Source organism: Thunnus maccoyii, chromosome 11 (genome assembly GCF_910596095.1).
Source record: "Thunnus maccoyii chromosome 11, fThuMac1.1, whole genome shotgun sequence".
In the NCBI taxonomy this organism is placed as follows: domain Eukaryota; kingdom Metazoa; phylum Chordata; class Actinopteri; order Scombriformes; family Scombridae; genus Thunnus; species Thunnus maccoyii.
In genome coordinates this window covers 33,244,797-33,257,055 of record NC_056543.1, presented here as the reverse complement: position 1 = coordinate 33,257,055, position 12,259 = coordinate 33,244,797, and the positions used below count along the sequence as shown (strand labels likewise).

At 36.4% G+C, this 12,259-nt stretch overlaps 1 protein-coding gene across 3 annotated transcripts in view; it reads right to left on the bottom strand.

Annotated features, from left to right (window-relative positions):
• Positions 1 to 9,982, bottom strand: part of tgfbr2l (transforming growth factor beta receptor-like) — a 42,032-nt gene extending 32,050 nt beyond the window's left edge. For all 3 annotated transcript variants that reach the window (XM_042427111.1, XM_042427112.1, XM_042427113.1), the window contains exons 1-2: positions 9,800 to 9,982; positions 9,010 to 9,310 (exon numbers count right to left, since the gene is read on the bottom strand). In XM_042427111.1, the coding sequence (XP_042283045.1) occupies positions 9,010 to 9,064 (55 nt within the window). In that variant the 5' untranslated portion in view covers positions 9,065 to 9,310; positions 9,800 to 9,982. The remainder of the gene's footprint in view (positions 1 to 9,009; positions 9,311 to 9,799) is intronic.
• Positions 9,983 to 12,259: the final 2,277 nt, after the last annotated feature.

Below are 12,259 nucleotides of genomic sequence, written 5' to 3'. Positions count from 1 at the left end.
CAATGAGAAAACATCATTGAACGTGATTAAATAGAATATGTTTCATGTATAACTTCTTAACTATATAAACTACTATTATACAATATATTCTATATAAATTGTACTATATACAACTTAAACGACAAAAACTACATATAAAACAATATATGAAACTTAAACAACAAAATAACTCTTAACTAATCTATCTATCTATCTATCTATCTTGACTAATCTATCAAAATGTAGTTATAAAATGATAATGTTTAGTAAAAAAAACCCAACAAGAACAAAACAGGAAAATATGTTTTAATTGTAAATGTAACAAACCAACAACAATAACAAAAAACAAAAAAGGTACTTTGTTCTTATGGTCTACATCGCCACTTTAGTGGGAGGAGTTCATCACTTCTTTGCAGTCTTTTTTTTATTTTGCTCTTCAGCTAAGGGCAGGAGTCAACAAATCATTTAAATTGGAATGTGAAATCTTTTTGGGTTGTCCCTTCAGTGTAGGTGGGATACCAAAGTTTTCCCCTACATTACAGTTTGTACCCATGGACCATGTGGACAAAACAGCGATGGCTCTGACAAGCATCATTGCCGAAGTACAGTATGTGCACTGCATGTGAAAATGTTATGCCTGTATTTGTGGTGCCATCATGCTTGTTTTTTAAACTGTTGGTCACTACTACAAATTACGTAATATCAGAATAACTTGTAACTACCATTTTTAATAGTGTGGTAGGGGGTAATGTAATAAATGCTGTTATGTAACAATTGTGTGCATGTGTGTTTTAGACTTCACTATACTGTAATACACTTCAAAAATTGTGATTACAGGTGGATATAGCTCAGGAGGGGAAAACTTTGGTGTCCCCACTTACACTGAAGGGACAACCCTAAAAGATTTTGCATTGCAGTTTAAAGGATTTGTGGACCCTTGCCCTGAGATGAGGAACAAAATAAAAAAGACTGCAAAGAAGTGATGAACTCCTCCAACTGAAGTGGCGATGTAGAACATAAGAACAAAGTACCTGTTTCTGTCGTCACTGTTGGTTTGTTACATTTACAATTTAAACATAGTTTCCTGTTTTGTTCTTGTTGTGTTTTTACTAAACTTAATGATTTTATAACTACATTTTGATAGATATGTTAGATAGCTAGATAGATTTGTTAAAAGTTATTTTCTTGTTTAAGTTCTATTTATAGTTTTATAAACTTAGCACAAAAAGTAAGGAACTTTGTGTTTGGTAGATTATTTCTAAGTTGTAACAATGCTTCTTGGCAATAAATCTTATACCGTTGGAAAGTCTGTTTATTTCCCCCTTAAATGGTGCCACATTTGTAAGGAACATGCATTTGTGGGATGAGCAGCAGAGCTGAGTATGTGGGTTGCGCCCATGAAAAATTTGCCAAATCTTCTCTGCCAATGCCCCCGTTATATGGAACTTGGCCTTTACTTTGGAGATGGTACTAGGGCTCACTCCAAATGATGCCACAACTTGGTTTTGCGGAACACCAGCTTGAAGTTGCCCTATCGCACAGGCCCTATCCAAATCAGTCAAACGTGGCATGCCGATTCTTGGAAAAGACAATTACTGACCACTGCCAATCAGGTGCCAATCAGGCACCTGAGTGGCAGCACCTGGGGGTACCAGAAGCTCAAAACAAGAGTCAATAGCAACAGCAAAATAAGCTGTTTGACATTGGCAGAGAAGATTTGGCAAATGTTTCATGGGCGCAACCCACATACTCAGCTCTGCTGCTCATCCCACAAATGCATGTTCCTTACAAATGTGGCACCATTTTAAAGGGAAATAAACAGGCTTTCCAGTGGTAAAAGATTTATTGCCAAGAAGCATTGTTACAACAAATAAATAATCTACCAAACACAAATTTCCTTACTTTTTGTGCTAAGTTTATATAGTTTTTGTTGTTTAAGTTGTATATAGTACAATTTATATAGAATGTTTATATTGTATAATAATAGTTTATATAGTTAAGAAGTTATTTTCTCACCGTCTGTTCAAAATGTTGGTCTGGTGTGTTGTTAATGACATGTTGCATGTTGTAAGTTTGTGACATGAAAGGTAACAGAACCAAACAGCTAAATAAGGAAGAGAGAACATAATCCAGCCAGCACCCTGTTGTTACCATGTACTTACAGAGTAAGACCAGGCGAACATTGTGAACTGCATAATCCAGCCCGCTCTCTGTTGTTACCATGTAGTTACAGAGTAAGTAGTCTGTATTTACAGAGTAAGGACTGGGGAACAGTGTGAACTTAATAATCCTGCCTGCTCCCTGTTGTTACCATGTATTTACAGAGTATGTGTTCTGTACTTATAGAGTAAGGACTGGGGAACAGTGTGAATTTAATAATCCAGCCCACTCCCTGTTGTAACCATGTACTTATAGAGTAAGTAGTCTGTATTTACAAAGACTGGGAGAACAGCACATACCTTGTGGTTTCTGTGAAATTAAAGAATAAAATCATTTTTCATAACTACCTGTGTACCTTATTATTGTGTAATTAAAGATATACTATGTATATTATTACATTACTGTATTGTTATTTTTTCATCCTCAGATGACAGTACAAGCCTTCCATGGCTGTGCACTTCAGAGAGGTAAGTCTGCCTGTCATGAGCTGCTGCAGTGCTGGACCAACATGGTTGCTAGGAGCTAATTTTTAAAAGTATAGATCCATTTCTCAACTCATTCAAATTTAGACAATGAGGTAAAAGACATAAGCATAATGAATCTCTGGAGTGTGGGTGCAGCTTGCCTGCCAAAAACACATGCATAACAAATGATTGTCCTAACTACCATGAGCAAAGGGCAGAAACATTTGATTTTATTGCATTTTATCAATATACAAATGTACTGATTCATACGAGGAGGTTACACCATACACCAGGATGTTGCATGGTAAATGTCGGGGAGTTACACTCTAAATCCCCAATTGTTACTCCCTTGTTTCTCATTGTTTTGTTTTCTTCTGCTGTACCTACATTTAAGTATGAGTAAGAACTGGTAAGTATTTTATATGTATGGATTCATACAAGGAAGTTACATGTTAAGTGATGGGAAGTGTAACCAGACTTATTAAAGAGGGATAAAAACTCCAAAATAGCAAGCTTCTTAGCTTGATCGCTAATATGACAATAAGTTCACAAAGTTTATCAAAACATGAGTTTGTACCACCAGCTCCTGTCTCATAACTGGCTGCACACCATTCATTTTGTGGGGCATTTTATATTCTGATAGAGGATGTTAAATAAAACTACATGGTAACACACAATAAGCTACAATATTAAAGCTACTTCAAAGCACTGTCAAGATTACTTGCTATTGGTCAGTGGCGCAAATTTTCACAATAATTTTTGCTTGTTTGTTTTGTTTGTGATGACAGAAGAAATTCCATTGTTATCAATTGATTTCACAGCACAGTTTTGCAGTTTTGAATGCTGATCTGACCACACTTTAAAGCTGCAATCATCCAACATTCCTGCCAATGATTTCTCTTTCAGTGATCAATAGATAAGTTTTTTGTATGTGCGTACTCTCCCCCCATTTTGTCTTTGATAACACACAAAGGGCTAGATCCACAAAGAGTGGATTGCGCCCGCTAAAAGCACCATGAATTGCGCAGCATTTGCACCCACAATTGACCCCATTTTAAGGTCCTATTCACAAAACAGAGCCATGTGGCTACTGTAGCATAGTTGAAATCATCAGATATCAATAGATATTCGGAACTGAGTGTAGGGGTTTGCAGTGTGAACACAGCCCTTGTTTGCAAAGATAACAATCTGATTCAAGTTGAGTCATTTCACTCTCTGTATGGTTTGTGTTTATTATATACTATATAACACATATATCTGTGTAAATATTTCATGAAGTGAAATTTTACACAATAGTGGGCTTCCAGCTTTAGGGCAGGCCATTCCTGTCAAAGTCCCTGTACACAAAGTCAGCTCCATAAAGAAAATTCTTTCCCCAGTTTGCTGTGGAAGAGATTGACTGGCCTGCACAGAGTCCTGACCTCAACCCATCCAACACCTTTAGGATGAACTGGAACACTGACAGGGAGCCAAAACTTATCAGCCAACATCTGTGTTGGACCTCACTAATGCTCTTGTAGCAAATCCCTGCAGCCAGGTTCCAACATCTGGTGGAGAGGCTGAAACCAGAAGAGTGGAGGCTGTTATAGCAGCAGATTAATGAACATTGGTTTGGAGTTCAACTATCACATAAGTATGATGTTCGAGTGTCCACATTCTTGTATGTAGTGTATGCACTGTACATGTGTGTAGTGTGTGTAGTATATGATCAATTATTTTGTACAACAAACATTAACTGCATCAGAACTGTTAAGCATTTTGTAGGTTGGAATGTTGTTTGTTTGTCCAGGATCAGTTCAAGTAGATGCTACATCAGGGGTCAACAACCTCTGGCATGCGGACCCACAGTGGCACGCGAGGCCACTTAACATGGGCATGGAGAGCAATTCAATGAAAAATATTTTTTAAGTATACTTTTTTTTAATTAAGAAAACATTTTTAGCCTATGGCCCTATATACACCATTGGTTTTGACAGCAAGAGAGCACATACAATTGATGTGGTCTGTCATACTCCTCTTTGCCCCTCCCTCTGATCTGCCAACGAGTGCAGCATTACAAAGAAAAAATGTAGGATAGCTAGCTAACTTTCTTTTTTGCTTTATTTCAAGAACAACTGACGATGGCAGAAGCAAAAAAAAATTAGGTTGTCCAATATTTGCCTCTTTCAGCCGTCTTTGACAAACAAATTCAGATTTATTTCACAAAAGGACTTACTGAGATGTGTGCACTCTCTGCTGCGAAAATGTGTACCCACTCAGCACACGAATGTGTGTGAATGGGCGAATGTGATTCGTAGTGTAAAAGCACTTTGAGTGGTCAGAGGACTAGAAAGGCGCTATACAAGTACAGTCCATTTACCATTTACCATGTGCAGCTGAATGACTAAGTTATGTACCATTCAGAGGCATGTGTCCAAACAGCTGATCGGTCATGTGAGATAAATGTTCGCTACATCATTATTTATTCAACAAATTAAACCCATTACCCATTTTGCGCATAAACTTTTTTTTCGACATTTCCAAAATCCTCCTCAAGCAAGCATAAAAACTGTTTTGTGAAATTGAGGAAGTTTTTTTTAAATTTTCCATTAAGTCCATTAAGCTTTAAGTAAGTAATGCAATACTTCAAAATGCACATAAATAGGTTAATGGAAACATGGCAATTGTAAAGTGGCACAGGACATCCAAAAGGTTGCTGACCCCTGTGCTACATTAACAAATTTTACTGGAAAATTTCTACTACTCTTCCACATTTGGTGGCCATATTGGTGAACATCTGATTGTGTTTCAAATTGTTGCAGGAGAATTGAAGAGATGTGATTTGTTTCTGTTTTGTGTATTTCAAATGAGCCATTAGTCAATGTCCAGCCTGTTACTTTGCTAATTATCTCCTCAGCTAGCTAAAACTGTGTTGTTGATAACATATCTGATTACACAGCCTAATGTGTTTTTCGTATGTCATTTCTATCATGGACTTGATTAAATTATTTGAACTTACTATTGTTAATTGGTAGAAATATGTTTTTGTGGCTTTGGCTTGGCATTTGTTAGGAATGTTGGTCAGTCAGTCCACCACTTTGGTCCAAATTGAAATATCTCAACATCATTGATTGCCATACAATTTGGTAGTAGATATCCAAGGTACCCAGATTATCATTTCCTAGTGACTTTGGGGATCACATGACATTATATCTAACACCACCTACAGGTCAAATTTTACACTTCTCCACTAAAATATCTCAACATATATTGGACAGATTGAACTAAATCGTGTAGACATTCACAGTTCCCAGATGATGTATCCTTAAGACTTAACCTGTAGTGCTGCCATTAGATTGACATTTGTGGTTTAGGTTGAGATGTCTTGATAACTATCTGATTGATTGCCATGAAATTTGGTATTGATGTTCATGTTCACCTCAGGATGAATTATAGTAGTATGTCAATATTCTTTTTAATGTAATAATTCTTGTTAATGTAAACCACAAGCCAAGCCATAAACCTTGGTGAAGTTATGGACTCAGACCTAAATTTTAACATCCACATTAAGAAAGTTACACAAATTAACCTACTGGTATCTTAAAAATATAGTGATAATTAAAGATGTATGTGTCAGTGTGAAAGAAAAACTGTTATCTTTAGGATAGACTACTGTAATGGTGCCTTTTCAGAGGTGAAACTGAAAGTGAGAACACATAAAATGTTGATTATAATTCCCTTTTGTATAGAAAAATGGTGAAGTAAAGTAAATAAGTCACAGATGGTACAGAAACTGAGCCTGTAAAATGTATGATAAATTAACTGAATATTAATTTATCAATATTAATTGTAGTGTTTATCTTTGTTTTCTTTTTCAAAAAAGTTCAAACTGGAGGTTTGTTTAAAACCTGAGTGATGATCATCTCACTGCTCTGTTTCCTCCCTGTTGCTCTGTAAAGATCTCACCACATCTCCACATTTTAATTGATAGAAATGAAGGATAAAATGGTGAATGGTAAGTGGACTGCATTTATACAGCGCCTTTCTAGTCTTCCAACCACTCAAAGTGCTTTAAACTGCATGTCAACATTCACTCATTCATACACAAATTCATACATTGATGGCAGGGGGCTACCATGCAACATACCAAACTGCTACTGCAATGATCTAATCATTCACACACACATTCGCAATTTGGGGTGCAGTAACTTGCCCAAGGACACTTCAACATGCGGCCTGGAGGAGCTTGTGATCGAACCGCTGATCTTCCGATTAGTGGACGACCCGCTCTACCTCTGAGCCACAGCTGCCCAAAACTTCAAAGATAAGATGCAGATCATACAACATTGTAATTTTGTTTCAAATAGTTGCTCACTGGGTTTATTGGTGTGTCATGGTCAAATGTGTCATTTAGTTTGCTGATTGGTCCAGTACATATCTGACCAGAGCATGGATTCTCACTGGTTGTTTACCAAATGTAAACCTTGTGGCAAAAAACTGAGTTTACCAGATGTAACTTCAGGGGTTCAGAGATGTCTACACAATTTTCATACTTTTCACCTACAATTACTGCAGTTGTATTCATGATATTTCTGCATTCACATACTATTTTGTCAGGAAATCAAACTCAGGAAACATATTTTAAAACAAACCACACATTCATACATACATGCAGCTCTTCTGACTGACTTTGTTCACAGAAGAAAAAAATAACAGTTGAGTCCACACAATTGTCACAAAACCATCTGATAAGTATGAATTTCCTGTGAGATTAGGCTCTTTGGGTAAATATTTGCAGCTTAATTTAGTTTTTCAAGGCATTGGCAGCACAAATGTGGACTCACCCTAAAGGTACAATATATTGTTTGTACAGAGAGCTCAGTTCCAGGTTTAAAGATACGGATGTTCACTCAGTGTAGGATGAACTTGCCAAAGAGATCATTTGCAAAAAACAATAATGGAGACAGTTTGGCATAAACAGAGCTCTGATTTGGAAAAAAAACTTTGTGTCAACAAATCACCACTCTGATGTGTGTCATCAAACTAAAACAGTGACAGACAGTGAGCAACTTATCTGAAGCTAAAACTGCTGAACACTTTTATCATGATAAAGCCTGAGGATTCAGAGATTAGGAGATTTGTAAACTGGGTATAATGGGTTTCAACACTTCTGTTTGTGTAGAAACGGCACACAATAAAAATCACTGGGTCCAAATTTTACCCAGTTTAGGTCAATATAGCACCAACTCATATTTTGACCCAGTGTTACACACAATAAGCTTTAGCTAAAAACAGTCACAAATGCATTGTTTCTTGTACAAAATGATGTGCATATGACATTCAACATATACACAAGGTATTAACAATCAATAACAAACCGTGAAATGTAAGTTTAAAAAGAGTACATTAGATTATAACAAGCTTTAGTTTGGGTAAATATCCCAACAGTAAAATAAAAATTAACACTAAAACTGGGTCAAAACAACCTCTTGTCTTGATTGGCTTTCTGGGTAACATAAACCCACGATTGTGTTGGTGCTATATAGATTTTAACCCAATGATTTCTAGTGTGTAGGACTAATTTAGCTATGAAGCTATAAAATCAGTGGTGGAAAGTAATCAAGTACTGTACTTGACTACAAGTTTGAGATAATTTCACTGGAGTTTCTCCATTTTACGCAACTTTATACTTCACTTCATTTCAAGAGGCAAGTATTGTACTTTGTACTCCATACAAAGCATGTGATCAGTTTATTAAATATGATGCACTGTTAATAATTAAACTATCCAACTATATTAAGAAGCAGTTAATATTATCTCCACATTAAAGTACTGTTTACATGTTAATGCATCAATAATAATGATCTAATTAATCTCATAATATCATAACACTGGCAGGGGCCGTTCTGCATACTGAGTACTTTTGATACTTAAAGTACAATACATCTTGTTGCTAATATGAAAACGTTTACTTCAGTAACATTTTGAATGCATTACTTTTACTTGTAATGGAGTATTTTTAAACAGTAGTATTGTTACTTTTACTTAAGTAAACAATCTGAACTTCTTTCACCACTGTAAAATAGTCCAGAATCGACTCCTTAAGTAAAAAGTTTGGTTATTCAAACTTCAGAACCAAAAATGACTTAACTTGAGGGCCTGCCAGTATCAAACACTAAATGTAGCACATTAGCCAGAGAAGGAAAGACAGAACATAAAGAAATTGATGCAGGACTGAACTGGCATCTGGATCGTCAGATAGTCTTTAAGCTCAACTACTATTTCAACATTTCCACCCTCAGATTTCTCCAAAACAAAACGTCTTCCCCCGCTCCATCCCCTCTGTCCGGCCCTCCAAAAAATCGAAAACAGCTCGGAGGAATAGAGAGAAACGCTCAGAGAGAGCCGGAGAACAGGCAGCACTCACAGACTGTCAGGAGGACGAGGATCCCGGCCCAAAACGTCAAGCACCGAGCCATCATCTACGGGCAAAGTCAGCCAGAGAAACACACAGGCGCTCGGTCTGTCGGTCGGTCTTCGGCCCCGGGATCAGCGGAGAGACACTCATGTATGCAGAGAGAGAGAACTCCAGATGTTTTTCATCCAGATGTGGTTTAGCCCCGCCCACCGCTGCTGCCTCTCTGCCAGTGTGTTTCCACTGAGGAGCAGGTCTGATTCCACATGTGTGTTTCTGCTGTCATGGCTGTAACTCAGGATGACTCTTAAAGCTGGAGTATATGAAATTATTAATAAATACAAAAAAAATAAATACCACATGAATTAATTAATTATCAATAAAGTAAATAAATTGATGGGTTGTTTCTCTGTTCTGCTTTTTATTTGATTTGGAGAAGTTTACACTCCAGCCAAACTTCCTCATCCTCATATCCTTTTCTTTTTGTAAAAGTAAAACACAGTGTTGGAAAAAATAAACTAAAAGCATAAATCCAAACATTTGCTTATGTCTAAGTCCTATGTTTTTCTATAGTAAGCATCCAAACCATTATAATAGCAGCCTATAGTTAACTATAGCCTAGCTACAATTAAAGTGTTTAATAATTATTAAAGTTAATTACAGAGTTATAATTAAAATAACAGTTCGGTTATATTTGTATTCATTATCTATACAGTACTATAATACTACAGGGTAGAACAAACTAGAAACATTAAACAGACAACATGGAGACAGAGTAGTTTTAGCATTGGTTTTAGCTTACACGAGCTAGCTGACCCTGGTCATTTCAGCCATAGATGTATTTATAAGAGCTGGATACCGGACCAAAAATGGTGCCCATTCAGTCCAATAACAATTGCTCAGCTGGTGCATACACCAAAAAAGTTTCTAGCTTCTGGGTTTACTTCTGCGTTGTGCGGCCCACTGAATATGCACAGTAGTGTTTCCCCTGCTGGCTCCGCCCGGGAGTTCCTGCTCTGCCCATAGACTTTACATTGTGGTGACGTCAGGGATTTTAAAATTGCTTTTTCGGCTCAAGGAAAGTTGTACAAATATAAAACCTCCATGGATCAAAAATTCATAAAACTAAGAGCCATAATTGACCTTGTTTGCAGTTCGAGGTGTCCTGTCAACACTTTTACAAACGTCTCTTTTACTATGGTGGTGTATGGGGAAAATACTTGTTGGGCTGCAGGGGGATGTTTTGCTGCAATACCGCAAGTGGCCACTGGGAAAAACTGGCTGCATGGCTGAGCAGCTATCTTATAATACATCCATGATATCAGCTGACAAAGGTCACTGCCTAGAAATGAGAAGCTGTTTACTTATGTATGAATTCAGAGACCCATTGTTTCAAAAATTATCACAATGTTTGATGATAAATCCATCGCTATTATCATTGTAAACGGCATACAGTATGTGTTCTGCCAAAGTGAGAGAGAGTGGCAAAGCAACAGTATCAACAACCCAGTCTCACCTCAAAATGTATAATAGCTATGTTGGTCCACAGTGCAAAATGTATTAGTTTTATAATAACAGCTCCAAAATTGTGAGATGCTTGCGTTTTTTTTTTTTTTGCCTGTTCTTTTCTGTTGGCCCGTGTCCACGTCACGTGACTGTCAAGTTTCTGTCTGCGAAAACGAACAAAATGGGTGCCATTTCTTTTATCCTTAGTGGAAAATGCAATATTTTAGGACAGTTCCAGCATTAAATGCAATTTGATAACATTTCTAGCAAGAAATGTGCATTTTATTTTCATAATCTTTGTTCAGTGAATGTATATGATGTTTAGTTTGTTAGTTATTATGACGGTTGCTTCAGGTCTCACCAAAAAATTGTTGAAATGCAATGTTTTCTATCATTGCCATGGACCCTGCTGCTGCTTGCATTTGAAATCCAGAATTTTAAGCTTTGCAATTGGCTGACTGGAGGACTTGCCGCCCGGAAGTATTTCCTCACTGTCAATGTGTTAAGGTTTTCTTTTAATGATATCTTCAACATTTCTTAACACAAAACACAAAAGTGTCCTTGATAAGTTAACAGTGCAATAGGTTTATCTTAAGGCCATTCATTTAAATTAAAAAAAACCCCATAGACTTTAGAGTGGAGAAATATATTGAATTTGAATTCCAGAATATGAAGCTTTATGATTGGCTGACCAGGTATTGGTATTGGTATGACCGGAAGTATTTTCCTCACTGTCAACGTGTCAAGGTTTTCTTTTAATGATATCTTTAACATTTCTCAACACAAAAACGCAAAGGTGTCCTTGATAACTCAACAATATGATAGGTTAATCTTAAGGGGATGGTAAACACATTTCTGTAATCAGATATTAAATATCTAATTGTTAAATGGGTGAAAATTAATTTTAACCATATTTTACCCATAACTGACAGTGCTCCCAGTTGTTGACTACACTCTCATTATAGCTAAGGTCAAGAGCTCTCTATAACAGTTGGTCCAATGTCTAAAGCCCCTTTTGTTGCTGAATTATAAGCCTTCAAACATGCACCGAAGTCATGGTTCAAAGGTCAGTACTGACATATGTTACACTTCAGGTCAAGACCTTTCGAACCATGTGTTTGGTTTAGCTCTACAAAAAGTTTAAATTTTCTCATTTCATGGACAAAAGCCATCTCAGGCCTAGTTTTAGAGAGCACTTTGAAGGCCCAAGATATAAAATGAAAGTTTTTGTTTGTTTGTTTGTTTGTTTGTTTTTTTCTTTTTAAGTGGAAATAGTGACCAAAATGAGGCACCTTTAGAGATTACAATACTGCTGAATCTAGTACATAACTATAAGCTTGGAGGAAGGCCTGAAGTGCTTGGGTTAGGGTTAGGATTAGGGTTAGGGCTGAAAACACCAACCCATTCTCATTTCCAGGTCATCAAATTCCAACACATGCATAGGTTACTATTTAGAGATTTTTTGTATCTTTATGATTCTTGGGATTTTATGTCAGCATGACATAAAGTAGCCCATTCAATCGCTGTTCATCTGTTTCATTAGCCAATGCAAGCAAAGAATGTGTCTTGGTGTTTGCTCCCAAAAACACACAAAACAGAAGAATAAAAATAGACAGAAGTAAGGTAATAATAATAACAATAATAACAATAATAATAATAATAATAATAATAATAATAATAATAATAATAATAATAATAATAATGAAAATAACAAAGTAATGTTAAAATTAAATTGAAATTTTAAAATCTATTTACA